Raw genomic sequence first — 27719 nt, forward strand, 5'->3', positions numbered from 1 at the left:
GGAGGGACCTTCGAGATCATCCAGTCCCAACCCCCCCAGCCTCGGGCAGGGACACCTCCCACCAGCCCAGGCTGCCCAAAGCCTCCTCCAGCCTGGCCTTGAACAGCTCCAGGGAGCAGGCAGCCACAACCATCCTGGGCAGCCCATCCCAGTGTCTCCTCAGCCTCACTGCAAACTCTCACCTGCTCTGCAGCACCTCTCCTGCCTGCCTCCAAAAGCCAGAGCAGCTCTGCACAGGGTGGCAGCTGCCAGCTCGGCGCTCAGCGGTGCTCTGCGATGCACAAAGTCCCTTTGCAAGGAGCCTGCCAAGGGGTTGGGCTGTGGCAGCTTGGTGCCCAGCCCCTGGGCACCATTCTGGGCATCAGAGGAGCAGGCCTGATGCCACAAAGCATTTCTTGGCAGGGAAGCCAGCCTAGATAAGCAGAGACCTTGGCTGAAGGTGGGAGTCTGCTTCTGGCCGTGCAACATCTCCCCAGCCCTGAGCCCAGGCAGAGAGAGCTGGCTGCAAGCAAAGCCTCCCCTCCTGCAGCACCAGGGGCAGGCCCTTTCCTTTGGGTTGCTGGGACAGGAGGTGACACTGAGGCCACAGCTTGGTGCTTCAGCTCCCAGGCAGCCCTCCTGGGCTGGGTGGCTCTCAGAGAGGATTGCTGGGGGTGCAGTGGAAGCCTTCACCAGCAGCTCGCTGCCTGTGCTCCATGTGGTGCTGCTGCTGACCTCCTGGAGCCCCCAGGACAGCCCAGCATGGCCCTCCCAGCAGTGCCACAGCTTGCTGGTGCAGCTCCACCTGGGCTGGGTGGCTCTCAGAGGGGTTTGCTGGGGGTGCAGTGGAAGCCTTCACCAGCAGCTTGCCCCCAGGACAGCCCAGCATGGCCCTCCCAGCAGTGGCCATGCCATGCAGAGAGGCAGAGCCACAGTCCCACAGCTGCTTCAGGGCAACAGCCACAGCCCTGCCCCCAGCAGCCTCCTGCATGCTGGCTCACAGGGAGCTATCAGTCCATGCTCTCACTGATGCATGCACAGAAATGCACCACTTGAGATTTGTTCTTGGCTACAAAGAGGTCCAGGAGACCTCTACCCCCCTCCAAGTGATGGTGAAGACACAAATGCTTTCCTCCCTGCAGCTCTGATAGGACCAGCACATCCCCTGCCCCCTCCCCCTGCCAAGGCAGCTCCTACTGGAGCATGCTGTGCCCAGGGTCACCCTCCCCACCACACATCATCTCCTCCCCAGCACCTCAGCCCTGCAGGCCAAGCCAGGTACAAGCCCCCCAGCAGCCACCCCCCCAGGTCACACATGGCAGCAAACCTTGATGGATGCAATTAACTGAGAGGGAGGATTGCTGCAGAGCCACCTCCCTCAGAGCCCTGCTTGAGCTGCTGGCTCACTGCCTTGCCCTTCCAGAGAAGGGCAGCAAGGCTGGGGAGGGGGCTGGAGCACAGCCCTGGGAGGAGAGGCTGAGGGAGCTGGGGTTGCTTAGCCTGCAGAAGAGGAGGCTCAGGGGAGACCTTCTTGCTCTCTGCAACTCCCTGAAGGGAGGCTGTAGCCAGGTGGGGGTTGGGCTCTTCTCCCAGGCAGGCAAGCAGCACCAGAACAAGAGGACACAGTCTCAAGCTGTGCCAGGGGAGGTTTAGGCTGGAGGGGGGGAGAAAGTTCTTCCCAGCAAGAGAGATTGGCCATGGGAATGTGCTGCCCAGGGAGGTGGTGGAGTCCCCATCCCTGGAGGTGTTCAAGAGGGGACTGGATGTGGCACTTGGAGCCATGGTTTGGCTGTCAGGAGGTGCTGGGGGACAGCTTGGACTTGATGATCTCTGAGCTCTTTTCCAACCTGATTGATTCTGTGGTTCTATGAATTCAATCAGAGCTGGAGGTGCTGGGAGGATGCTGGCTGTGGAAGGTGCTGCTGGGGCCCCCCAGGAGGGTGATGCTGTGGCCCCCTGCTCCCTTCTGGGCCAAGACCAAGCAGCTGGAGGTTGCACCCTGGCTGAGTCTATGAATTCTCCCCAACCTCTGGAGCAGAACCAACTCAGTGAAGAAAAAAAACCACCACCACAACCTGCACCTTCAGCCTTGAGTTCTCTCCTCACCTCTCAGCTGTGAGCCACTTCCCTCCTTTATTTTTAGAGCAGCAGCAGCAGCCCTGGGTGCCCATGGGTCTGGGTGGGGGGGGAAGGAAAAGAGAGAGGGGGAAAAAAAAGAGAAGAAAGCCACCTTTGGCTTTCTGCTTCCTTTGAGCAGTGCAGGAAGGTCAAAAAAGAGAGGCAGGGCAATTAAAGCCAAGGCAGGAGAGCAGAGAGGAGGGGGAGGCCAATAAATGCCACCCTCCCCAGCTGCAGGAACATTTGAGCTGTATTTCTTTTAAGGGAGGGGGGAAAAACCCCACCAGCCAACAACCTAATAATAATAAAAGCCATTGCAGGGAGTTACTGAAAATGAGGAACTCCTTTTAATGAGCCCTGCTCCCATCATGCTGACTAATAGAGTGATAAAGGCTTTAATCCAGATTTATGCAGGTTTTAGCTCATTAGACCTGGTGCCAATAAATTAGCAAGCCCAAGAGCAGCTCCACCTCATGCCAGCCCTGCTGTGAGCTGGGCATGGAGCACCCTGCAAGCAGCACAGCCTCCACCAGCTCCTCATTGCTGTCCTCTTCTCAGCCAGGAGCTGGCCTCCACCAGCACAGACTGGGGCCAGCACCCTTGCAAAGGACCCCTTAGGATCACAGGGTGCTTAGAGGTTGGAAGGGACACACAGAACCTCCTGGCTTCCAGTTTGGGTCCCTTGCCCCTTGTCCTGTCCCTGGGCACCACTGAGCAGAGCCTGGCCCCAGCCTCTTGCCCCCCAGCCTTTAGCTCTTGCTGAGCATTGCTCAGCTCCCCTCTGGGGCTGCTCTGCTCCAGCCTCTCAGCCTTTGCTCCTCACAGAGCTGCTCCAAGCCCCTCAGCATCTCTGTATCCTCCCCTGGACTCTCTCCAGCAGTTCCCTGTCCCTTTTGAACTGGGCAACATAGAACTGGAGCCAGTCCTCCAGCCATGCCCTGACTGGGGGCAAAGCAGGGGGGGAGGAGAACCTCCCTCCAATCGATTTGGGCAACTTTGACCTACCCCAAATCTATCTGGTGGGGAAAGAAGAAAGGTGAAAGCCTCCAGCCTGAGAGCACCTCCTTGGGCCTGAGGTCAGGATGCTTGCTTTCAACTGGGGTTGTGCTCACCCTAGCCTGAGGCATGAACACATCCAGGTGGGTTTTCAGTGTCTCCGGGGAAGGAGGCTCCACAGCCTCTCTGGGCAGCCTGCTCCAGGGCTCCAGCACCCTCACACCAAACAGGTTTCTCCTCCTGCTCAGGTGGAACCTCCTGGGTTGCAGTTAGTGCCCACAGCCCCTGGTCCTGTCACAGGACACCACTGAAGAGAGCCTGGCCCCTTCCTGACACCCACCCCTCAGATGTTTGGGTAGACAGGGAGCAGATTCCCTCTCAGCCTTCTCTTCTCCAGGCTCAGCAGCTGCAGGGCTCTCAGCCTTCCTCCTCACACAGGTGCTCCAGTCCCTTCAGCACCCTCACAGCCTCCCTTGGCCTCTCCCCTGTAGTTCCCTGTCCCTCTTGAACTGGGGAGCCTGGAGCTGGGCACCATACTCCAAATGTGGTCTCACCAGGGCAGAGCAGAAGGACAGGAGAACCTCTCTGCACCTGCTGCCCACACTCCCCTGGGTGCACCCCAGGACCTCTCTGCACCTGCTGCCCACACTCCCCTGGGTGCACCCCAGGACCTCTCTGCACCTGCTGCCCACACTCCCCTGGGTGCACCCCAGGACCTCTCTGCACCTGCTGCCCACACTCCCCCGGGTGACCTTGGCCACATTGCTGCCCCATGGACAACCACTGCTCACCTCTGTCAGGTCAGACCCTAATGAGAGATGAGAACAAGCTGGGCTGGTGGGAGGTGTCCCTGCCCATGGCAGGGGAGTTGGAACTGGATGATCTTGAAGGTCCCTTCCAACCCATTCCATGATCAGCAAAGGGTTTCCTCCTCAGAGCACTGCTCCACTGTGCTGCTTCTTCCAACCTGGTTTATTCTCTTCTCTTCTATTCTGCATCCTGCAGTGCAGGCACAGCCAGGGAGAAGCCCTGCTGCAGATGCCCCTGGTGATCATGGAGAGATTTGAGCCACATTAGAAGGGATAAGGTTAAAAAAACAAAGGTCAAAAAGCCCCTATAACAATTAAACCCAATAGTAATTAGAGTAATTAGAGCCAACTTGCAGAAGACTCCAAGGTCCTTTCCCTCAGAGGTGTCCTTCAGGGGCACAGCTGGAAGCACAGCTCAGCACCTCAGGGGAAGCTCTGCCACACCACATGTCCCTGGTCCCTGTGGGGCTGCTTTAACAGCTGGACACAGAGGGAGGCAGGGAAGGAGGAAAGGCAGGCAGGGGAAGCCCTGGCTGTGAGCAGCTGGAACTGGCCTTTGCCTCCCTTGGGTAAGTTGGGAAGCTCTGCAGCCTGGATTCCTGGAACCGTGACGCAGCTGCTTGGCAAAGTCCCACACCTGCCCATTGCCCAACCTCCCACCCAGGCTGGGATGGAGCTTTGCAGTCCCCCCCTCATGGTTCCAGATCCCATTTCACCAGCTGTTATCGTGGGGACAAGCAAGGAAGTCACTTCCCAAGCTTAATACCCCAGGATAAACCCCCCACCTACCCGGGTGCTGCAGCCCCCAGCCCCACTCAGCCCTTCGGAGCAGGCTCCAGCAAACCTGTGGCAGCTGCTGCTTGCTGAAGCCCTGGCTCAGAAGTCAGAGGGATCTACAAGAATCACACTGAGGGGCTGGAGCAGGTCCAGAGATGGGCAGCAAAGCAGTGAAAGGTCTGGAGAGGAGCAGTTGAGGGAGCTGGGGGTGTTAGTCTGGAGAGGAGGAGGCTGAAGGGAGACCTCCTTGCTCTCTGCAGCTCCCTGAAAGGAGGCTGCAGACAGGTAGGGGTTGGTCTCTTCTCCCTAGTCTCAGGTGATAGAAGGAGGGGAAATGGCCTCAAATTGTGCCAGGGGAGGGTTAAGCTGGAGATGAGGAAAGATTCCTTTGCTGCAGGAGTGGTCAGGGATTGGCACAGGCTGCTCAGGCAGCTGGTGGAGTCCCCAGCCCTGGAGGTGTCCAGGAAACCTGTGGCCATGGCACTTGGGGATGTGTTTTAGTGGCCGTGCTGGTGCTGGGTTGATGGCTGGGCTCTACCTTAGAGGCCTTTTCCCACTGAAACAATGCCCTGATCCTATGGAAAGCTCTCTGAGAGCAGCAGCTGGTGAAGGCAAGGCTGAGGGATCTGACTCCAATCCCTCTCCTCCAGCACTGCAGCTCCTCCGACACGGAGCAGCCCTGCAGGACCCTGCGTGCCCCGAGCCCTCCGCGGGGCGGCTGGCACTGCACAGGCACCAGCCCCTGGCCTTCCTCCTCCCTAATTACACTGCAGCAAACCCCAAATGCTCCCAGTAATCACTGCCTTACTGCTCTCCTGGCTTGGAGGAGACAAAGAGCTGCTTCAGTGGCATCCAGAAACCCAACCCAACCCCACTGCACCCAGCCGGCGGTGGAATCAAACGGGCGGCTCGCTCCCGTGCCCTGCTCAGAGCAGCCTCCTGCGTGGGGTAAGTGCCTGGTACCTCAAAATACTATTGATCCAAGGCATGAAGAGCTCCAGGAAGACATTTGTGTGTGTGTGAAGTCTGTGTTTGGCCAGTGGGAAGGTGGCTTGGAGGCTCCTTTCTCGCCCTCGCTGTGACTCACGACGGAAAACAGCTTCGGTCAACAGATTTCCCTCCCCCCCCCCCGGCCCTGTTTATTTGCTTTGCCACTGCTGAACACAGATCTGAGGACAGAATGTGGGAATGAAAGGTGGCAAAGACAATGGGAATGTTTTGACAGGCTTCCAGAGGGATTTAGGGCGGTGCAGACCCACACAGCTGATGCCTCTCCCCTCCCCACCGCACGCCGATACCAAAAGCCCAGCCAGGACCTGAGCCCTGCCGCAGCTGAGGGCTGCTGGAGGAGGAGGTTTCACTTCAAAACAAGCAAGACCCAGGCAATTATGGATTCCTTGGGAGCTTAAAGTGTTTTAGGAGGCCTTTGGAAAGCCCAAAATGATGAGATGAGGAAGGGATGGCAAACTGCCTCCCAAAGTCACAGCACAACCTGTGTGTGTCCCCCCTCTCAACCTCAGCAGTGGCCAGGAGCAGGGAAAAGCCTAACCAGAGCAAGGAGGAGAAGCCAGGCTGTGTCCCTACACCCTCAACAGTGGCCAGGAGGAGGGAAGAGCCTAACCAGAGCAAGGAGGAGAAGCCAGGCTGTGTTCTCCCACCCTCAACAGTGGCCAGGAGCAGGGAAGAGCCTAACCAGAGCAAGGAGGAGAAGCCAGGCTGTGTCCCTACACCCTCAACAGTGGCCAGGAGCAGGGAAGAGCCTAACCAGAGCAAGAAGGAGAAGGCTGTGTTCAAGCTGCCATCTCCCAGCAGTGGTTTCATACACCAGACACTGATAAGAAAAGCCCAACCAGGACCTGTGCCCTGCCCCAGCTTAGAGCTGCTGGAGGAGGAGGTTTCACATCAAAACCATCAAGACCCAGGCGATTTGGATTCCTTGGAAGCTTCAAGTGTTTTAGGAGGTGCTGGGCTTTGGAAAGCCCAAAATGAGGTGAGGAAGGGATGGGAAATTGCCTCCCAAAGTCACAACACAGTCTGTGTGTCCCCCCTCTCAACCTCAACAGTGGCCAGGAGCAGGGAAGAGCCTAACCAGAGCAAGGAGGAGAAGCCAGGCTGTGTTCTCCCACCCTCAACAGTGGCCAGGAGGAGGGAAGAGCCTAACCAGAGCAAGGAGGAGAAGCCAGGCTGTGTTCTCCCACCCTCAACAGTGGCCAGGAGCAGGGAAGAGCCTAACCAGAGCAAGGAGGAGAAGCCAGGCTGTGTTCTCCCACCCTCAACAGTGGCCAGGAGGAGGGAAGAGCCTAACCAGAGCAAGGAGGAGAAGCCAGGCTGTGTTCTCCCACCCTCAACAGTGGCCAGGAGGAGGGAAGAGCCTAACCAGAGCAAGAAGGAGAAGGCTGTGTTCAAGCTGCCATCTCCCAGCAGTGGTTTCATACACCAGACACTGATAAGAAAAGCTCAACCAGGACCTGTGCCCTGCCACAGCTTAGAGCTGCTGGAGGAGGAGGTTTCACATCAAAACCATCAAGACCCAGGCGATTTGGATTCCTTGGAAGCTTCAAGTGTTTTAGGAGGCCTCTGGAAAGCCCAAAATGAGGTGAGGAAGGGATGGCAAACAGCCTTCCAAAGTCACAACACAACCTGTGTGTGTGTCCCCCCTCTCAACCTCAACAGTGGCCAGGAGCAGGGAAGAGCCTAACCAGAGCAAGGAGGAGAAGCCAGGCTGTGTCCCCCCACCCTCAACAGTGGCCAGGAGGAGGGAAGAGCCTTACCAGAGCAAGAAGGAGAAGCCAGGCTGTGTTCTCCCACCCTCAACAGTGGCCAGGAGCAGGGAAGAGCCTAACCAGAGCAAGGAGGAGAAGCCAGGCTGTGTTCTCCCACCCTCAACAGCGGCCAGGAGGAGGGAAGAGCCTGACCAGAGCAAGGAGGAGAAGCCAGGCTGTGTCCCCATGCCCTCAACAGTGGCCAGGAGGAGGGAAGAGCCTAACCAGAGCAAGGAGGAGAAGCCAGGCTGTGTTCTCCCACCCTCAACAGTGGCCAGGAGGAGGGAAGAGCCTAACCAGAGCAAGAAGGAGAAGCCAGGCTGTGTTCTCCCACCCTCAACAGTGGCCAGGAGGAGGGAAGAGCCTAACCAGAGCAAGGAGGAGAAGCCAGGCTGTGTCCCCCGACCCTCAACAGTGGCCAGGAGCAGGGAAGAGCCTAACCAGAGCAAGGAGGAGAAGCCAGGCTGCGCTCAAGCTGCCATCCCCCAGCAGTGGTGTCTTTAAGACCAGGCTCTGTTAAACAGCCAATTTGCAGCAGCAGCACAAAGCAAGAGACACAATGTGACAATAAAGCAGCGTTTTAATTAGCAACGGTTCTTTTTCTCCCCCCCTTCCCCCCTCCCCAGCCCAAAAGGTTCCTTCTGTGCATTCCCAGCACAACGAAAGGGCCCTCCCCACACCCCCCCCCCCGCATTCCATAAATCACCTAAAGAAAGGAATAAAAGGTTTCAAAAACCCCCAAAGCAACAACCTCCAAGACATAAAACAAAGCCTCTGCAATTGCACCTTCCAGATAATGGCTCCAGAAATAAATTAGGCAATAAATATCATATAATACATTTCCCACATCCCCCCCACCACCACCACCACCAGCAGCAGCGAAAATGCTCTCTTTGGGTAATCAGAAGATGCTTTCCAGCAGCTCCTGCCCGGTAGCTGCAAAGCAGTGAAACAATAGAAGCACTCAAAGAAGCCTTTGAGCACCTTTTGCAGCCCAGCGCGGCAGCAAATGTGCTGCCTGAGGGCTTCCCTGAGCCCAGCACCCAGCAAAAGCCAGCAGCAGAGCAGAACAGAATTAACCAGGTTGGAAAAGACCTTCAAGATCACCAAGTCCAACCTATCCCCCAGCACCATCTGATCAACTCAACCATGGCACCAAGCAGCCCATCCAGTCTCCTCCTAAACACCTCCAGGGATGGGGACTCCACCACCTCCCTGGGCAGCACATCCCCATGGCCAAACTCTCTTGCTGGGAAGAATTTCGTCCTAACATCCAGCCTGAACCTCCCCTGGCACAGCTTGAGACTGTGTCCTCTTGTTCTGGTGCTGGGTGCCTGGGAGAAGAGCCCAACCCCCACCTGGCTGCAACCTCCCTGCAGGGAGTTGGAGAGAGCAAGAAGGTCTCCCCTGAGCCTCCTCTTCTGCAGGCTAAGCAACCCCAGCTCCCTCAGCTGCTTGTCAAAGCCACGTTGGGGTTTTCCCACCCCTGGGAAGGCAGCTGGGGCTCACTCAGCCCTTGGTGCCACCCAGCAAGCACAGCAAAGCACAAAACCCGAGCTCTGTCCTCTCCCATCCAGCACCTAGCAATGGCTGGGAGGACAAAGCCTCCACAACATCCTTTTGGGAAGCTCAAGGGACTCATTCACAGTCTCAAGCTGTGCCAGGGGAGGTTTAGGCTGGAGGTTAGGAAGAAGTTCTACACAGAGAGAGTGATTGCCCTTTGGAATAGGCTGCCCAGGGAGGTGGTGGAGTCACCATCATTGGAGGTGCTCAGGAGGAGGCTTGATAGGGTGCTTGGTGCCATGGTTGAGTTGATTAGGTGGTGTTGGGTGAGAGGTTGGACTTGGTGATCTTGAAGGTCTCTTCCAACCTGGTCTATTCTATTCTATTCATTCCACCCTGGCTGGAAACATCCTGGGCAGCAGGTCTAGGGAGGGGACTCTGCCCAACCTGCTCTGCTCTGCTGAGAACCTCCCCAGCAGTGCTTGGGCCAGCTCTGGAGTCCTCAGCACAGACAGGGACCTGCTGGAGCAGGGCCAGGAGAGGATGGAAGCCCTCTGCTGTGAGGTCAGGCTGAGGGAGTTGGGGTTGTTCAGCCTGGGGAAGAGAAGGCTCCAGGGAAACCTTCTGAGAAGGTGGGGAGGGACTCTTCACCATGCACTTGGAGCAGAAGAGAACAGAACAGAAGAGATCAGACCAGGGTGGCAAAGACCTTTGAGATCATCCAGTCCAACCTACCACCTAACATCATCTAATCAACTGCTTTAGACACTGATCCCAGAGGCCTTGGAATCTAAGGCAGGAAAGGTTGAAGGCTTCATCTCCCTCCTCTAAGCACACAGCAGAATCAACCTCCAGATGCAGTCTGCCAAAGGAAGAGGTGCCCAGTGCATGGGCTGAGGGTGCAGAAGTTGCTCAGCCAGCCAGAAACCTTCATCTTTCCACCCAAAGCCTGCAGCACAAGGCCAGAGAGCCACCCTGGGGCCATCATCACCTCCAAGAGCTCAGGAGCTGCCTCTTACCTTGCCAAAATCCCGGACATCAAAGAGGTCAAAGGGGTCAAACAGGTCGCTGTTCCTCAACCCAAATTTGTCATGACACACTTTGAGGAAGGTCCTGATGTTCTTCAGGCAGAGAAACTGCAGGAGACACAAAGAAGAGGAGGGGGAGAAGTGAGCAAGACAGCCACAGAACCACAACTGTTAGGGGTTGGAAGGGACTGCAGGAGCTCATCCAGTCCGAGCCCCCTGCCAGGGCAGCAGCACCCCCCCGGGGCAGGCAGCACCCAGGTGGGGCTTGAATGTCTCCAGGGCAGGAGGCTCCACACCCCCCCGGGCAGCCTGCTCCAGGGCTCTGCCACCCTCACAGCGAAGAGGTTTTCCCTTCTGTTCCTGTGGCACCTCCTCTGCTCCAGCTTGCCCCCAGTGCCCCTTGTGCAGTCCTTGGGACATCCCTGAGCAGAGCCTGGCTCAGCTTGATCCCCAGCAGTGAGGTCACCCCTCAGGCTCCTCTGCACCAAGCCCCAGCTCCCTCAGCCTGGAGGTATTCCACTGCCTTCAGCATTCCCCCTGCTCCCCCCTAGACCCCCCCAGGTTGTCACCAAACCCCCCCCCCGGTAAAACACTGCTGGCAGAGGCAGAGCTGAAAGCAGAAGAGAGAAAAGAGCTCCATTCTCTTCCCATTCAAAGAGCCAAAGCAGAGTCTTTGGGGCAGCCCTGTCTGCATGGAGCTGAGCCTGGTGCAGCTTGCTGTCATCCTCACACACCAGGGGTCAGAGGGGAGGTTTGTGGGGGATTGGTTAGCAAGAGCACCTCATCAACCACAGCCTGATTCACCCCCCCAGAGAAACGAGGCCAACTTCTAACCCTTCTCCCCCATCCCAGCCTGCCCAGGAAGCTGCAGGGCTCCCCCAGCACAGGACATCCCCAGCACACATCAGAACCTCCTTAGCCAAGTGAGTGCCAGAGGCACAAACTGCAAGGCAGGTTGTTCTGCTAGGGCATTCCTCTGGCTCCCCAGCCCTGTCTAGACTGAGAGGGCCTTTTGGAAGTGCTTTACCCACAGTCACATCCAGGCAGGTTTGGAAGCTCTCCAGACAAGCAGACTCCACCACCACCTCTCTGGGCAGCCTGCTCCAGCCCCCCTCACACCAGAGTTTTCCTTCACCTTCAGGCAGAACCTGCTGGGTTCCAGTCTGTGCCCTTTGTCCTGGGCACCACTGACAAGAGCCTGGCACCTTCATCCTGGGAGTGTCCAGGAGATCCAGGGAGGTTCTCCTCCCCCTCTGCTCTGCCCTGGGGTGGGACCTCACCTGGAATACTGCATCCAGCTCTGGGCTGCCCAGTTCAGGAGGGACAGGGATCTGCTGGAGAAGAGTCCAACAGAGAGCCACCAGGATGCTGAGGGGACTGAAGCACTGCCCTGTGAGCAGAGGCTGAGAGCCCTGGGGCTGTTCAGCCTGGGGAAGAGAAGGCTGAGAAGGGATCTGGGGCTGGGGGTCAAGAGGGAGGGGACAGGGACAGGCTCTGCTCAGCTGCACCCTGGGATAGGACAAGGAGCAATGGATGGAAACTGTAGCCCAGGAGGTTCCACCTCAACATGGGGAGGAACTTCTGCCCTGTGAGGGTCCCAGAGCCCTGGAGCAGGCTGCCCAGAGAGGTGGTGGAGTCTCCTTCTCTGGAGCCTTTCCAGCCCCCTCTGGATGTGCTCCTGGGTGCCCTGCGCTGGATTCCATGGCCCTCGATGATCTCCAGAGGTCCCTTCCAGCCCCTGACATCTGTGACCCTATGACACCCATCCCTCAGATACTTATAGACATTGACCAGGTCCCCTCTCAGCCTTCTCTTCCCCAGGCTGAACAGCCCCCAGGGCTCTCAGCCCTCACAGCAGAGATGCTGAAGTCCCCCAGTGACCGCCCTGGCAGCTTCCGCTCTCCACGCACGGGGAGGCAGGGCGCGCGCAAGCCACGTGCGGCCGACACCACCACCCTTTGCTCCTGAGCTCTTTCTCTCTGGCAAAAGAGCTCCTTGGCCTTCTCCTTGCAGGCAGCTGGGAGGGTGCTTGGCTGTTGCTGGAAGCCCAGGAGCTGTTGGCTCAACAGTGCTGCTCGACAGCCGCGCATCAAAATTAGCTGCAATCGAGCCGCGCCGAGGCCGTTCCGCTCCCCAGTCGATCCCACCTTTGACAAGCAAACACTCCCCAGGAGGAAGAGAGAGAGAGGAATCAATGCTCTCCATGGGGCTGCTTATTCACCACCTGCCAGGCCCCAAATCAATGCTGTCATTGATATGCTTCCAGTGAGACCAGCACTGTGAAAGCAAAGCCCTGCGAGCTCCTTCGGCGCAAGAGCCCCAGCGCCGCGCGTCTCGCTCCTGCCCTTGCCTCCCTCCACCCCCAAAGCAACCTCAGAACCTACCAGCCTGCACTTCTGGGCATGGCACAGGCTGCCCAGGGAGGTGGTGGAGTCCCCATCCCTGGAGGTGTTCAAGAACTGTTGGGGCATAGAACTTTGGGACATGGTTTAATGGCCATAGAATCAATCAGGTTGGAAGAGACCTCAGAGCTCATCAAGTCCAAGCTGTCCCCCAGCACCTCAGGACTACTAAACCATGGCTCCAAGAGCCACATCCAGTCCCCTCTTGAACACCTCCAGGCTGAACACCCCCAAGTCCCTCAAGCTGCTGCTCCTCCTGCCCCAGCACTGCAGCACACCAGGACAAGCTGACAAGCCCAGCTTAGGGCCCTGCTCATCCTCCCAACCTTTGCTCAGCATCACTCATCACACCCTGGTCAGGCAGACCAAGAGTCACCTTGGAGCAACTTCCCACCCCCATGTTTGGGCTCTCCAAGGGAAGAGGTCTCTCAGATAACAACATCAAGCTCATGAACTGGAAGCCAGCATATATATAGAATGGGAAAAAACAATCCAAAACAAGCCAGCTGGATGCTCTGGAGTGACCCAGCCAGCAGGTCAGGAGCCTGGGAGGTGGAGGAACAGCTCTTGGCAGCACTCCTCAGGGAGGGCACAAACCTCAGCCAGGGCTGCTGGAGGTCAGAGCAGCCAGGAGCTGCTGCAGCAAAGAGAGGGCTGGAGGCCAACACCTCCAAGGTGGCAGACTTTGAGAGGGCTTGGGAAGAGTGAGAGGCAGAGCCCAGGGCCAAGTGGTGAAGTCCACTCAGTCACTGAGTCACAGAACTGTCAGGGTTGGAAGGGAGCTCAAGGCTCAGCCTTGGCTTTCACTCTTGGCATCAGGCCTCCCACTTCATCACTCCAAGCATGCCCAGAGATGAAAGGTGGGAGAAGGAAAAAGGGAATCACAGAATCAATAAGGTTGGAAAAGATCTCAAAGGTCATCAAGTCCAAGCTGTCACCCAAGACCTCCTGACAACTAAAGCATGGCTCCAAGTGCCACATCCAAGCCCCTCCTGAACACCTCCAGGGATGGGGACTCCACCACCTCCCTGGGCAGCACGAGACCAACCCCCACCTGGCTACAACCTCCCTTCAGGGAGTTGCAGAGAGCAAGAAGGTCTCCCCTGAGCCTCCTCTTCTCCAGGCTAAGCAACCCCAGCTCCCTCAGCCTCTCCTCCCAGGGCTGTGCTCCAGACCCCTCCCCAGCTTTGTTGCCCTTCTCTGGACACCTTCCAGCAGCTCAACCTCTTTCCTAACCTGAGGAGCCCAGAGCTGGACACAGGACTCAAGGTGTGGCCTCAGCAGTGCTGAGCACAGGGCAGGATGAGCTCCCTGCTCCTGCTGGCCACACTGTTCCTGCTGCAGGCCAGGATGCCCTTGGCCTTCTTGGCTGCCTGGGCACACTGCTGGCTCCTGTTCAGCTGCTGTCCATCAGTACCCCCAGGTTCCTTTCTGCCTGGCTGCTCTCAGCCACTCTGCCCCCAGCCTGTAGCTCTGCCTGGGGTTGCTGTGGCCAAAGTGCAACCCCTGGCACTTGGACTTGTTGAATGCCATCCTGTTGGCCTCTGCCCATCTGCCCAGCCTGGCCAGGTCCCTCTGCAGAGCTCTCCTGCCCTCTAACTGACCAACATCTGCTCCCAGCTTGCTGTCATCTGCACATTTACTGCTGACTGACTCCATCCCCTCCTCCAGATCATCAATGAAGATATTGAACAGGCTGGGGCCCAGCACTGACCCCTGGGGGACAGGGATCTGAGAACTCCCCTGGGGGGGGAATTCTGCTTGCAGCTGGTGAAGCATTTGAGACCTTCCCAGGCACTCAGCAAACTCACCACATTTGGGCCAGCCCAAAAAGAAAGCTTGGAGCCAGGACTTGACCTGAGCCATGACAACCAAATGAGCAGAGAGACCTCAGCTGCTGCTCAGGAGAATGAGGGACTGGGGGGAGGGTTATCTCCAGTGGCACTGCAATCAGCTGGCTCACCCACAGCTTTCCAAGCAGTCATTGTTCTCCTGCTCTCCAGGATGCCACAGGGAACTGGACCAGGATGAACTCTTGGCAGGGCAGCAGTGAGAACAGTTCTGCTGTGTCTCTGAGCTGACTAGCAGGAGCCAAGCCATGAAATCAAGCCTTGTCACGTCAAGTATTCAGGCCAGACCCAAGAGAGGAAGCCCCAGGAGGCAGCCTGCAGGTCTGGGCTGGCTCAGGAAACTCACAGAACCTCTATTTTGTCTCTTTAAAAGCAAGCTGCACCAGGTCAGTGCTGAAGAGCCAAGCTCTGAGGCTTTGCAGGCAGAAAGGAACTGTGGAGGGGGAGAGGGGAATCACAGAGCTGTCAGGGTTGGAAGGGACCTCAAGGCTCAGCCAGTTCCAACCCCCCTGCCATGGGCAGGGACACCTCACACCACAGCAGGTTGCTCACAGCCACCTCCAGCCTGGCTGCAAACACCTCCAGGGGTGAGGCTGCCACCACCTCCCTGGGCAGCCTGTGCCAGGCTCTCACCACCCTCCTGGGCAACAACTTCTTCCTCACAGCCAATCTCAATCTCCCCACTTCCAGTTTTGCTCCATCCCCCCCAGTCCTATCCCTCCCTGACACCCTCCAAAGTCCCTCCCCAGCTTTCTTGTAGCCCCCTTCAGACACTGGGAGGCTACAATTAGGTCTCCTCAGAGCCTTCTCTTCTCCAGACTGAACAGCCCCAGCTCCCTCAGTCTGTCCTCACAGCAGAGCAGAGATGTTGGAGAGAGTCCACAGGAGGTCACAAAGATGATCCAAGGGCTGAGAGGTGTCCCTGCCCCTGGTGGGGAGGTTGGAGGAGATGATCCCTGAGGTCCCTTCCAGCCTGAGCCATTCTAGGAGTCGATGACTTTGAGCAAGCTGCCTCCAATTCAGACTCAATGCACTTGGAGAAAGCCTCAGAAATCCCAGCTGAGAGTGTCACTCTCCTTGCTGCAAGGAGTGCCAGGAAGCAGCAGCCCTGAACACACAAACCAAGCTCCCTCCCCCCACTTTCATGCCCCCAAAGCCCAAGCTGTGCAGGGGAAAAGCATCACTCCCAAGCCAAAGCCCAGCCATGAGAAGCACTCAGAGCATTCTGTTTGCCACAGCTTTTACCTTTTAACCTGGTGCTGGAGGAAGCAATGACCTCGAACCCCTGCAAACCCTCTGTGCTCCTGAGCTTTGCATAGCCCTGTGTGGCCAGAGCAGCCCTGGAGATGCTTAAGTTCAGCTTCCAGAGAGCTTCTGAAGGAGCCCAAAGCTGCTGCTGGCAGAGGAGTTACGCAGCCCAGAAGCTGGAGGCAGCCTGCTCATGGTGACAGCTGCTGACACCATTCCACCTGGGTTGTGTTACACCTCCCTGGACTCTTGCCCAGCTTCTTATCTACTCACAAAGCCTTCCTAAAAAAAAAACCCCAGGCCAGTGGCTGCCAGCAGCTTCAGTGACAAACAGTTCCTAAATGCCACACTGGGGACCAGGATGGCTTTACTGGAAAGAGACAACAAACACTTAGGAAAGTGCTTAACGACCCCAGGTAATGATGCTGAAACATCCCCCCCACCCCCAGCCTCTTCCTAGAGGAGGGATTGGATCCAGAATGCTCCTTCCCACCCTCTGGGGAACTGCTGCAGACCTGCAGGAGGCAATGGAGCAGCATCTTGCAAGATGAAGCCCACAGAGTGCTCTCAGCTGCTCTCTTGCTGCTCCTCTGCCTCCTGGCAGAAGCACAGAGCTGTCAGGGCTGGAAGGGAGCTCAAGCAGCAGCCAGCTCCAACCCCCCTGCCATGGCCAGGGACACCTCACACCACAGCAGGCTGCTCACAGCCACCTCCAGCCTGGCTGCAAACACCTCCAGGCAGGAGGCTTCCACCACCTCCCTGGGTAGCCTGTGCCAGGCTCTCACCACCCTCATGGGCAACAACTTCTTCCTGACAGCCAATCTCAATCTATCCACTTCTAGTTTTGCTCCATCCCTCCTGTCCCTAAATCACTTTGGAACAAAAGACAGGTGGCAGGCAGAGGAGAGGCAGAGGAGAGGCAGAGGAGAGGCAGAGGAGAGGCAGAGGAGAGGCAGAGGAGAGGCAGAGGAGAGGCAGAGGAGAGGCAGAGGAGAGGCAGAGGAGAGGCAGAGGAGAGGCAGAGGAGAGGCAGAGGCCATCACCCCTTGGGCCTGGCATGATAATCCCAGCTCTGCCAAGGATGCTGGGTGCCACAGCAGCCATGGAGCTGTCCTAAGCAGCCCCACACTGTGCCTTGGCATGGGGAACACTCCCACACTGCAGCAAGCATCTTCTCCCAGGTGTGGCATCACTGGGATGCAGCAGGTGCCAGCTCTTGTAGCCACTCTGCTCCAGCCTGGCCGCTCCAGGAAGCCCTCTCCCAAGTCCTGGACACTCCATCATCTCTCTGTTCTTATCCCCCTGTTCACTGCAAGAGTGGAATTGCTCTGATCCAGCCTAAGTGAGGCAAGGGTCCAGTCACAGGATCAGAGAATTGGGTTGGTTGGAAGAGACCTTTCAGGACCATCAAGTCCAACCCTTAGCCCAGCACTGCCAGGGCACCACTCACCCACGGTGCCCAGCACCACACCAGCACAGCTTTGAAAGCCCTCCAGGGATGGGGACTCCAGCACTGCCCTGGGCAGCCTGGGCTAGAGCTTGACAACCCTTTGGGGGATGAAACTGCTCCTCATGGCCAACCTACACTTGCCCTGGGCTAATTAAAGGCCATTTGTGGCTGTGAGCAACCTGCTGTAGTGTGAGGTGTCCCTGCCCATGGCAGGGGGGGTTGGAACTGAATGATCCTTGAGGCCCCTTCCAACCCTGACAGTGCTGTGATTCCTCTGCTTCTCTCACTGCCACCAGCAGAGACCAACCCCCAGCTGGCTCCAACCTCCTCTCAGGGAGCTGTAGAGGGCAATGAGGTCTCCCTTCAGCCTCCTCTTGTCCAGGCTGAACCACCCCCAGCTGCTCCTCTCCAGCCCTGCTCTCCAGACCCTTCCCTTCACTCCAGGGAGAGGCTTAAGCTGAATTAAACAAAGGGGAGCTTCACTTCTGACCCAGTTCACTTTAATCTCTCCCTGAGGAAGGAACTACTTTACTTTATCTGGAACATTTCCCCCCTCCCCCTCCCCCACCCCACTCCCCCCCCCCCCCAAAGCTCAGGACCAAACTTTGCTGCCACCACACAGCTCCTGCAGCCACCCAGCGCAGGGGGAGAAAGAGGCTGCAGGGAAATTAATCTACTGGCCACTTAATTTGTTAAGCTGCTTAAAAAGAACAAGAAGCAGCAGCACTGAAAACAGATCCTGGAGATTATGGGAAAGAAGGCTCTGGATATTTATATGAATTAATACTTGGGGGCTGTAACAAGATCAAGAGGACCCTTTAATCCCAGCCCCACCTCACCCCCCTGGGCAGCTCGTGGCACTCGATTCTCCCTCAGAGGAATGCAGCAGGGGTGCAGCCAAAAGTGGCATCTGAGGGCAGAGAGGGGTCCAGAGACCTGTCCCAAATCTCTGCCTTTACCCTCCCCACCCCCTTAACAGTTTCCAGCTTTAGAAGTGCTTTCAACTGCTCTCTTGATGCTCCTCTGCCTCGTGGTAGAGTCACAGAACTGTCAGGGCTGGAAGGGAGCTCCAGGCTCAGCCAGTCCCAACCCCCCTGCCATGGGCAGGGACACCTCACCCCACAGCAGGTTGCTCACAGCCACCTCCAGCCTGGCTGCAAACACCTCCAGGGATGAGGCTGCCACCACCTCCCTGGGCAGCCTGTGCCAGGCTCTCACCACCCTCCTGGGCAACAACTTCTTCCTCACATCCAATCTCAATCTCCCCACTTCTAGTTTTGCTCCATCCCCCCCAGTCCTCTCACTCCCTGACCCCCTCAAAAGTCCCTCCCCAGCTTTCTTGTAGCCCCCTTCAGATCCTGGGAGGCCACAGTTAGGTCTCCTGGGAGCCTTCTCCTCTCCAGCCTGCACAACCCCAGCTCCCTCAGCCTGTGCTCAGAGCAGAGCAGCTCCAGCCCTCTGCTCATCCTTTTGGCCCTCCCAGCATTTAGCTTAGCGCTTTTCAGAGCTCCTTTTGAAGCTGGACTGAAAAACAGGCAGGGACCTATTTCAGTCTCTCACAAGCAGGGCTGAACACCATTTTGGTGGTGGTTTGTGGTTGGGTTTTGGGTTGGTTTTTTCCCCCCTCATTAATATTGTTTAATTGATGCTCTGTTCAATTATTTAGCAGAAGGCTCAGTGGCTCTGTGCAATCACAAACAGCAAGGCTCCTGCACTGATCCCACACTGACTCTCACTCCAGCAAGCAAACAAACCAGAATCCCAGCATGGGCAGGGCTGGAAGGAAGCTCTGGAGATGAACCAGGCCAATCCCACCCCTGCTAAAGCAGGGCACCCACAGCAGCTTGCTCAGAATCACAGTGGCCAGGGGGGGTTGGGAGCTATGTGGACAAGGAGGCTCCACAACCTCTCTGGGCAGCCTGCTCCAGCCCTCCAGCACCCTCACACCAAACAAGTTCCTCCTCCTGCTCAGGTGGAACCTCCTGGGTGCCAGTTTGTGTCCCTTGCCCTTTGTCCTGGGCACCACTGAAGAGCCTGGCCCCAGCCTCTTGCCCCCCAGCCTTTATCTCTTGCTGAGCATGGCTCAGATCCCCTCTGGGGCTGCTCTTCTCCAGGCTCTCAGCCCCAGGGCTCCCAGCCTGTCCTCACAGAGGTGCTCACATCATCTTATCACACAGCATCACCAAGGTTGGAAGAGACCTCACAGATCATCGAGTCCTGGCACCACAGACCCAGCACCAAGTGCCACATCCAGTCCCCTCTTGAACACCTCCAGTAGTTCCCTGCCTCTCCAGAACTAGAGAACCCAGAACTGCACCCAAGGCTCCAGCTGGGGCAGAGCAGAGGTGGAGGAGAACCTCCCTTGACCCCCTGGCCACACTCTTAGTGCCCCCCAGGACAGGAAGCTCTCACTGAGGGGCAAGGAGCAAAGCCACCTACCCCCTTCAGCTGCCTGTCCCTCTCTCCATCCCCACATTCACCTTGAGCCCAGTCCAACCCAGGCCTTTGCCTGGGACAGCTTCCCCTGGAAGCTGAACCTGCTGCAGCCTCCGGTTGCAGCAGACAGGAGCAGAGCTTCCTCTGCTGATCGGAGGATCTGAGCTAAACTCCAGCAGCCCTAATTGCATTTGCAGAGCAGGGAGGGCTGGGGCAGGCTGTGTTGCTTTTTTTTGCTGTGCTGGTCTAATTAATTTGGTACAACTCGAGCAGGGAGATGAGGCCCCCGGGAGGTGCTGGGCTGGGCCATTAACGCCGGATTGCAGCCGGAGGGGTGAGGAGGGGAGCTGGATGCTGCAGCTGATCCCACCCTCGGCTCAGCTGCTCATCTCCATTCTCCTTCCAAAGCCTCCCCTACCCCAACCCCCCAGCTTGGCTTCAGTGGGATGCAAATTCTCTGGGCACCAAAGGACAACCCTGGGAGCTTCAAATGGGAGAGGATCAATGCAGCTGAGCAGGCTGTGGTCCTAAAACCAGAAGCTCATTGACCTGCAAATTGAGGTCACTTCATTGACAGCATCTCCATGCAGTCAAACACAGCCTCTGCCCATTTTTAGCAGCAGCAGCCCTGTCCCATTTTCACAGGATCATTAAGGCTGAAAAAGCTCTCTGAGATCATCCAGTCCAACCAGCAACCCAACCACCATGGCCCCAAGCGCCATGGCCACAGGCTTCTCGACCACCTCCAAGGGCTGGGGACTCCACCACCTCCCTGGGCAGCCTGTGCCAATCCCTGACCACCCTTGCAGCCAGGAAACTGTTCCCAATCTCCAAGCTCAAACCTCCCCTGGTGCAACTTGAGGCCATTTCCTCCCAACCCACCACTTGCTCCTTGGGAGAAGAGACCAACCCCAACCTCCACTCCAACCTCCTTCATCCTCCTTCCCTCCAGGTTCCCCCAGCTGCTCCTCATTTCCCTAAGTGCCACCCAACTGAAGTTCACTTCCACTCCTTGACCTGCCTGCACATCCCCTCAAGAGGGATTTTTCTTGTTTGCCTTTGCTTCTGCTTCACATTAATCCTCCCCTTAGCAACTACCTCCCAACAACCCAGCCTAAAACACACTGAGGCTCTCCCCAGCAGCACGGAAGGAAGGCTCCAGCAGCAGCAGCAGCAGCCAGGCAGCTTTTATTTGGTCAGGATTAATGCACCCTTCCATTTCTGTGCAAGCCCTGAGCTGGAAGTTATTAAAAACATTTGTTTGGAAGCCAGCAGGAGACTTTTAAAAGGGAGGCAGACAGCAAACATTAAGCCAGGTCTGGCTCCTGTGAAAACAGCCATGGCACATATTAGGCTGAGCTGTTAGGAATAAATTGCTCCTCTGCATAATGCAATTGAGGCTATAAAAAGGAGAGGGAGGGAGGAAGAGAGGGGGAAAAAAAAAACCCCACACCACACACCCTAAAATAAATGAAGGCTCTGTAGTATTTTACAGGGCCATAAACACCCAGGGAAATAAAACATCTTTCCCCCTGAGGTGTAGCTTCCAATGCAGAGAGCTCTTCTTCGAGGCAGGGCTCCACAGAGGGAGAGGAGAATCCTCCAGCTGCCCAGGGCCTCCCTGGGAGAGGGGGGCAGCAGTAACAGCTCATGGCAAGTCATCATCACCCCTCACTCTCAGCTGCATTCAAGACTGAGCCTTCTGGGGCTTGGGGGTTTTGTGGAGCACACTCTCCCCACACACACACACACCAGCAGCCTTCCCTCCCCAGGAGGCAAGAGGAGAGGAAAGCCTTTGCTCAGCCTTGCTCACTCTTGGGTGAGTAATGAGCCTTCCAGGCAAGGCTTCTCACTCAGCTGAGGGAGCTGGGGTTGCTCAGCCTGGAGAAGAGGAGGCTCAGGGCAGACCTTACTGCTCTCTGCAGCTCCCTGAAGGGAGGTTGTAGCCAGCTGGGGGTTGGGCTCTTCTTCCAGGCAAGCAGCACCAGAACAAGAGGACACAGTCTCAAGCTGTGCCAGGGGAGGTTTAGGCTGGAGGTGAGGAGAAAGTTCTTCCCAGCAAGAGGAATTGGCCCTTGGGATGTGCTGCCCAGGGAGGTGGTGGAGTCCCCATCCCTGGAGGTGTTCAGGAGGGGATTGGATGTGGCACTTGGAGCCATGGTTTGGCTGTCAGGAGGTGCTGGGGGACAGCTTGGACTTGATGAGCTCTGAGCTCTTTTCCAACCTGATTGACTCCATGAGAGGTAGAGCAGCCCTGGTCTGCCCATGGTGGCTCTCCCCACAGAGAGTCACAGACAGGTAGGGGTTGGAAGGGACCTCCAGGGATCATTGAGTCCAAAGGAGGAGCACCCAGGGCAGGTCACCCAGGAACACCTTCAGACAGCTCTTGAGGAAGATCCCAGACCCAGCATCACAAAGTGTTTGCTACCAGCTGAGGAGCACAGACAGAGGTCCCACACGCAGCTGAGGTCCCTGTGCATGCCTGACCTCACACCCCCAGGGATGGACAGAGGCTTCTGACTCACTCCTCAGCTGGGCAGAAGGGATCAAAGAGGTTTGTCTGAGGTTTTTTCACCCCTGCCAAACAGAAAACCTCCTTCAGTCCTCAGAAACTGACTTCATGCAGCCTGGAATAACCCAAGGAACATCAATTAAGAGTGATGCAAACCCAGCCACAATCTGAGATCAAACTCCAGCTCTGGTTTCCAGCCATCTCAGCTCTTCCTTGGTCTTGAGCCTCTGCTCTAACTCAGACACTCAACTTTTGAACTCCTGGCTCTCCTCCTCACCACCAGGCACAAAGCTCTCAGCTGCTTCCCACCCAGCCATGGCACCTGAGCCACCAACCACACATCCACCTCCCTGATGGCTACCCAAGCACCAGGATCACATCCTCCTTCCCCATCCCCCCCAGCCCATCTGCTGCAGACACTGGGGTGTGAGAGCTGAGAACACAACAGCTCATGGGCAGCTTAGCCATGGACACCTCCAGCTCCCAGGAGAACCTCTCATGCAGCCCCTCCAGAAGCTGAGTGGGACAGAGGCACACAGCACCTGCAAGCCACTGGTTTCAGCTTGCACAGCTCCATTCTTCAGCAAGACCTTTTCCTCCATGAGAAGCCCTAAGGTCCCACTGCAGGTCACAGAGCAAACCAGCCCCAGCTCTGCTCCTAAACCACCAGCAGCTCAGCTCCCTTGCAGCAGCCACAACCTCCTCTCCAGCTGCCACCTCCATTAGGCTATGAGGTTAGGGGAGCCATCACTCAGGCAGCTCAGTGAGCAAGCCTGGAGAAGGGGCAACATCCAGCTGGGAGAGGATGGATGTCCCAGGAAGGGAGCTTCTGCTCAGGCACAAGTCTCACAACCTCCCTCAGCCAACCTCACACCACCAAGAAGGCTTCCCAGGGCACACCAGCTGCAAGTCAGACCTGGGTCCTGCTTTGTCCTTGTGCAGAGGGATGTGAACCATCACAGCATGCTGGGGTGCAGAGAGGCAGAGAATCATAGCAGTGTCAGGGTTGGAAGGGACTGGGGGGGCATGGAGCAGAGCTAGAAGTGGGGAGATTGAGATTGGAGATGAGGAAGAAGTTGTCCCCCAGGAGGGTGGTGAGAGCCTGGCACAGGCTGCCCAGGGAGGTGGTGGCAGCCTCCTGCCTGGAGGTGTTTGCAGCCAGGCTGGAGGTGGCTGTGAGCAACCTGCTGCAGTGTGAGGTGTCCCTGGCCATGGCAGGGGGGTTGGAGCTGGCTGAGCCTTGAGCTCCCTTCCAACCCTGACAGTTCTGTGATGCTATGATTAGAGCTTCTGCTTGCAAAGGGCTTGGTGCCAGCTTGGGCCTGGGCATGCAGGAGGCAAACAGAAGCAACTCAAATAACCTCTCACTGTCTTGGGTGGGGACACTGCTAAAGGAGATGGGAGGTGGCCAGGGCCAGGCTGGAGGTGACCAAGGCCAGGCTGGAGGTGGCCAGGGCCAGGCAGGACAGAGCCTTGAGCAACCTGATCCAGTGGAAGGTTTCCCCTGCCCACGGCTGGGGCTTGCAACTGGATGACCTCTAAGGTCCCTTCCAACCCATCCCATTCCACTTCCAACCCATCCCATTCCATGATGCCTCCAGAAGAACCAGGGTCTGGGAGCAGCCCCCAGCAGTGGCTGAGCCCTGGGGGAGCTTCCAGCCATTGCCTCAAAGCCACAGGGCTGTGTTAACAACATCTCCTCCCTGTGCCTTAAATTCCTTCTCATTGTAAGCCACCCACAGAAAAGTTCTGCAGAAGTTTCCTTTTCCCAAAGAACTGCAGGGGGGGAGGGGAGGATGGGGATAAAAATGAGGCCAAAAAAACACCCAGGGAGCAAGCTGGGAGCTGGAGCAGCCAACAGCAACCCCTAGGCTGGAAGCTGCTCCAGCTCCAGTCAGCCCTCATTAGCCTGCAGTCTCCCAGAGCCTGGCAGGAGGATGCTGAAGAGCACAAGGAGCATGGGGTGGGAAGCTGAGGAAGTGAAAGCTTCTCTCCAGCCCCGAGGGACACTGAAAGCAAGAAACCCCAGAGAAAGGAGCCAGCAAGGGGGCTGTGGCTCTGGCTGCAGGGTGGGATGGGGTGGGGATGCCCCCCAAACCACCCCTAGAAGGCATTTTTCTCCATTGCTCTGAGTAAAACACTGAGTGGGTGGAGGGAGGGGAAGCTCCACAGCTCTCCTCCAGCACACAAACCCCACCACAAAGCCTGGCTGCCAGCGTGACAGAGACAACCCCAAGCAGTTATTAAGTCTCCTGCAGCACAGAGACAACTTAAATACCTTGCTTGTGTGTGTGTGTGCCTCTGGTTTCCTCCTGTGCTCTGGCAAGGGGCAGCTCCCCCTGCTCCTGCAGCACCAAGGGTCAGACTAATAGCAGCCCTGCTTGGGGGAATAATGAGGAGCTAGGGAGGACACCCCCTGGGGGCTCCCCCTCGGGGCTCCCCACAGGGAGGACACCCCCAAGCACTGAAAGGCCACCAGAAGGTCTTCCTGGAGCCTTCTCTCCTCCAGGCTGAACAACCCCAACTCCCTCAGCCTGACCTCACAGCAGAGGGCTTCCATCCTCCCAGCACTGCTGTGGCCTCCCCTGGCCCTGCTCCAGCAGCTCCCTGTCTGAGCTGAGGACTCCAGAGCCACCCCAGCACTGCAGGGGGGTCTCAGCAGGGGGAATGCACATCTGCCTGGTCTCCAGCCAGCTGAGCTCCTCTCCTGTGCCCACCCAGGCTCACATCCCTCCTCTCCTCTCCTCTAACAGTATGTGTGGAGCTGGTCCTCACCACACCTTGAGTCCTGTGTCCAGTTCTGGGCTCCTCAGGTCAGGAAGGAGGTTGAGCTGCTGGAAGGTGTCCAGAGAAGGGCAACAAAGCTGGGGAGGGGTCTGGAGCACAGCCCTGGGAGGAGAGGCTGAGGGAGCTGGGGTTGCTGAGCCTGCAGAAGAGGAGGCTCAGGGGAGACCTCCTTGCTCTCTACAACTGCCTGAAGGGAGGTTGTAGCCAGGTGGATGTTGGTCTCCTCTCCCAGGCAGTGTTCCTCCTGAACACCTCCAGGGATGGGGACTCCACCACCTCCCTGGGCAGCACATTCCCATGGCCAATCTCTCTGGCTGGGAAGAATTTCTTCCTCACCTCCAGCCTGAACCTCCCCTGGCACAGCTTGAGACTGTGTCCTCTTGTTCTGGTGCTGGGTGCCTGGGAGAAGAGCCCAACCCCCACCTGGCTACAGCCTCCCTTCAGGGAGCTGGAGAGAGCAAGAAGGTCTCCCCTGAGCCTCCTCCTCTCCAGGCTAGCCAGGTCCAAGTGATCACCAGCCACAATGGGACTGAAAAGTGACCAACAAAACCACCCCCAGGCAACGAGAGAGGGAGAGAGCAAGGGAGAGGCTGTGACTGACAGTGAGCCAGAAGATCCCCCTGGGCTTTCCAGAGCTTGGGCCCCGAGGGGGATGCAGGAAGCTCCTCTGGTTTGGGGGGGAGGGGTGCCTGCCTCCGTGGGGCTGGCTGTGTGCACAGCCTTCTCTCCAAGCACAGGCAGATCCAGCAGCAAAAGGTTCAGCATCCCCCACGGAGCTGATGTCTCCAGGGTGGCTCCTGCAGTAATTAATGCCAGAATCTATTTATGACCTTTGAATAAATTGTTCTTTTCTGAAGGGAAAGCTGTTAAACACCTTAGCAAATATAATTAAGGGGGAAAAGGAGGAGGGGGGAGAGGGAGGGAGGGAGGGAGGGAGGAGAGGCTGACAGAAAAAAAAGCTAGAATTAAATCTCCCTCTAATTAGAGATTGCTGCTTGTGACAACCTGGCTGAGAAACCCTCTCCCAGGCAGATCCTGGAGCTTCATTAAAGCTTCCTCATTATCCTCCCTGAGATAACCAAGCTGCCAAGAGAAGGGAAATTTACTTCTAACCTTTGTCACCCCTAAGGGGGAAAAAAAAAACCCAACCCCACAACTCAAATGATATCATAGAATGGGTTGGGTTGGGAGGGATCCTTAAAGATCATCCAGTTCCAACCCTCAGCCATGGGCAGGGAAACCTCCCACTGGATCAGGTTGCTCAAGGCTCTGTCCAGCCTGGGCTTGACCACCTCCAACCTGGCTTTGGTCAGCTCCAGCCTGGCCTTGACCACCTCCAACCTGGCTTTGGTCACCCCCAGCCTGGGCTTGACCACCTCCAGCCTGGCTTTGGTCAGCTCCAGCCTGGCCTTGACCACCTCCAGCCTGGCTTTGGTCACCCCCAGCCTGGCCTTGACCACCTCCAACCTGGCTTTGGTCAGCTCCAGCCTGGGCTTGACCACCTCCAGCCTGGCTTTGGTCACCCCCAGCCTGGCCTTGACCACCTCCAACCTGGCTTTGGTCACCCCCAGCCTGGGCTTGACCACCTCCAGCCTGGCTTTGGTCAGCTCCAGCCTGGCCTTGACCACCTCCAGCCTGGCTTTGGTCACCCCCAGCCTGGCCTTGACCACCTCCAACCTGGCTTTGGTCAGCTCCAGCCTGGGCTTGACCACCTCCAGCCTGGCTTTGGTCACCCCCAGCCTGGCCTTGACCACCTCCAGCCTGGCTTTGGTCAGCTCCAGCCTGGGCTTGACCACCTCCAACCTGGCTTTGGTCACCCCCAGCCTGGCCTTGACCACCTCCAACCTGGGCTTGGTCACCCCCAGCCTGGGCTTGACCACCTCCAACCTGGGCTTGACCACCTCCAGCCTGGCTTGGGTCACCCCCAGCCTGGCCTTGACCACCTCCAGCCTCCCTCAGCAGTGCACACAAGAGCTCAGCACCCCCACCCAAGACACTGAGATGTTATCTGAGTTACTTCTATTTAACCCCTGCATGCCCCAGTCCAAGCCCCAGCTGGCACCAAGCCCTTTGCAAGCAGCAGCTCTGCCTCTGGCCACAGACCTCTGGGCTAGGACAAAGCAGGACTTGGGGCTGGCTTTCAGCTCTTGGCTTTGTCCAGCCTGGCCTTGAACACCTCCAAGGCAGGGGCAGCCAGAACCTCCCTGGGCAGCCTGTTCCAGTGTCTGCCCACCCTCACTGTCAAGAACTTCTTCCTGATCTCCAGCTCAGCTCCATTCCCTCTCCTCCCATCTCAAGCCCTGGGAAGAAGTCCATGCTCCTCCACGTGGGCAAAGCCTGGTGACCTGCACCTGAGCATTCCAAGGCTCAAAAGCCTTCCAGCAGGGCATGAGCCAGCCCTCTGCATGGCTCCACTCCCCTTTCCCAGCTTCATCAGCAGCCCTCCTTCCCCACCCCCCACAGCCACCCCTTGTGTTGCAAGGAACAGGTTTGGCCACTCTGCCCCAAGCCTGCTCCAGCTCAGGCCAGGTTCTCACTGATTGCATCATGCAGAAGGCCACCAGACAAAGCAGGTGGGAAGCAGTAATTAAAGCCCCTTGGCCAGCCCCCACCCCTGGAGACACTCCAGGCCAGGCTGGATGAAGCCTTGAGCAATCTGCTGCAGTGGGAAGGTGTCCCTGCCCACAGCCCACCTGGGAAGCTGCACATCTGCCCAGAAGCAGCCACCTGAGCTGGCCCTGCAAGCAGCAGAGGATGCCCTGGGTTGGAAGGGACCTTTGCAGGTCATCCAGCCCAGCTCAAGCTGGTCTTGCAAGCACCACAGAATGGGTTGGGTAGGCAGGGACCCTTCAAAGGCCAGCTGGTCCAACCCTGCTGCAGTCAGCAGGGACATCTTGACCCAGAGCAGCTTGCTCAGAGTCCCACCAAGCCTGACCTTGAATGTAGAATCATAGCATCAACAAGTTTGGAAGAGGCCTCAGAGATCAGCAAGTCCAAGCTGTCACCCAGCACCTCCTGACTACCTAAACCATGGCACCAAGTGCCACATCCAAGCCCCTTCT

The 27719-nt window shown here is 57.4% G+C and overlaps 1 protein-coding gene across 6 annotated transcripts in view; it reads right to left on the reverse strand.

Annotated features, from left to right (window-relative positions):
- Positions 1 to 27719, reverse strand: part of VAV2 (vav guanine nucleotide exchange factor 2) — a 114671-nt gene that overhangs the window by 75302 nt on the left and 11650 nt on the right. For all 6 annotated transcript variants that reach the window (XM_054174212.1, XM_054174211.1, XM_054174213.1 and 3 more), the window contains exon 2: positions 9964 to 10080. In XM_054174212.1, coding sequence (XP_054030187.1) covers positions 9964 to 10080 — 117 coding nt within the window. The remainder of the gene's footprint in view (positions 1 to 9963; positions 10081 to 27719) is intronic.

The sequence above is a fragment of the Dryobates pubescens genome, chromosome 29 (assembly GCF_014839835.1).
Source record: "Dryobates pubescens isolate bDryPub1 chromosome 29, bDryPub1.pri, whole genome shotgun sequence".
Lineage (NCBI taxonomy): Eukaryota > Metazoa > Chordata > Aves > Piciformes > Picidae > Dryobates > Dryobates pubescens.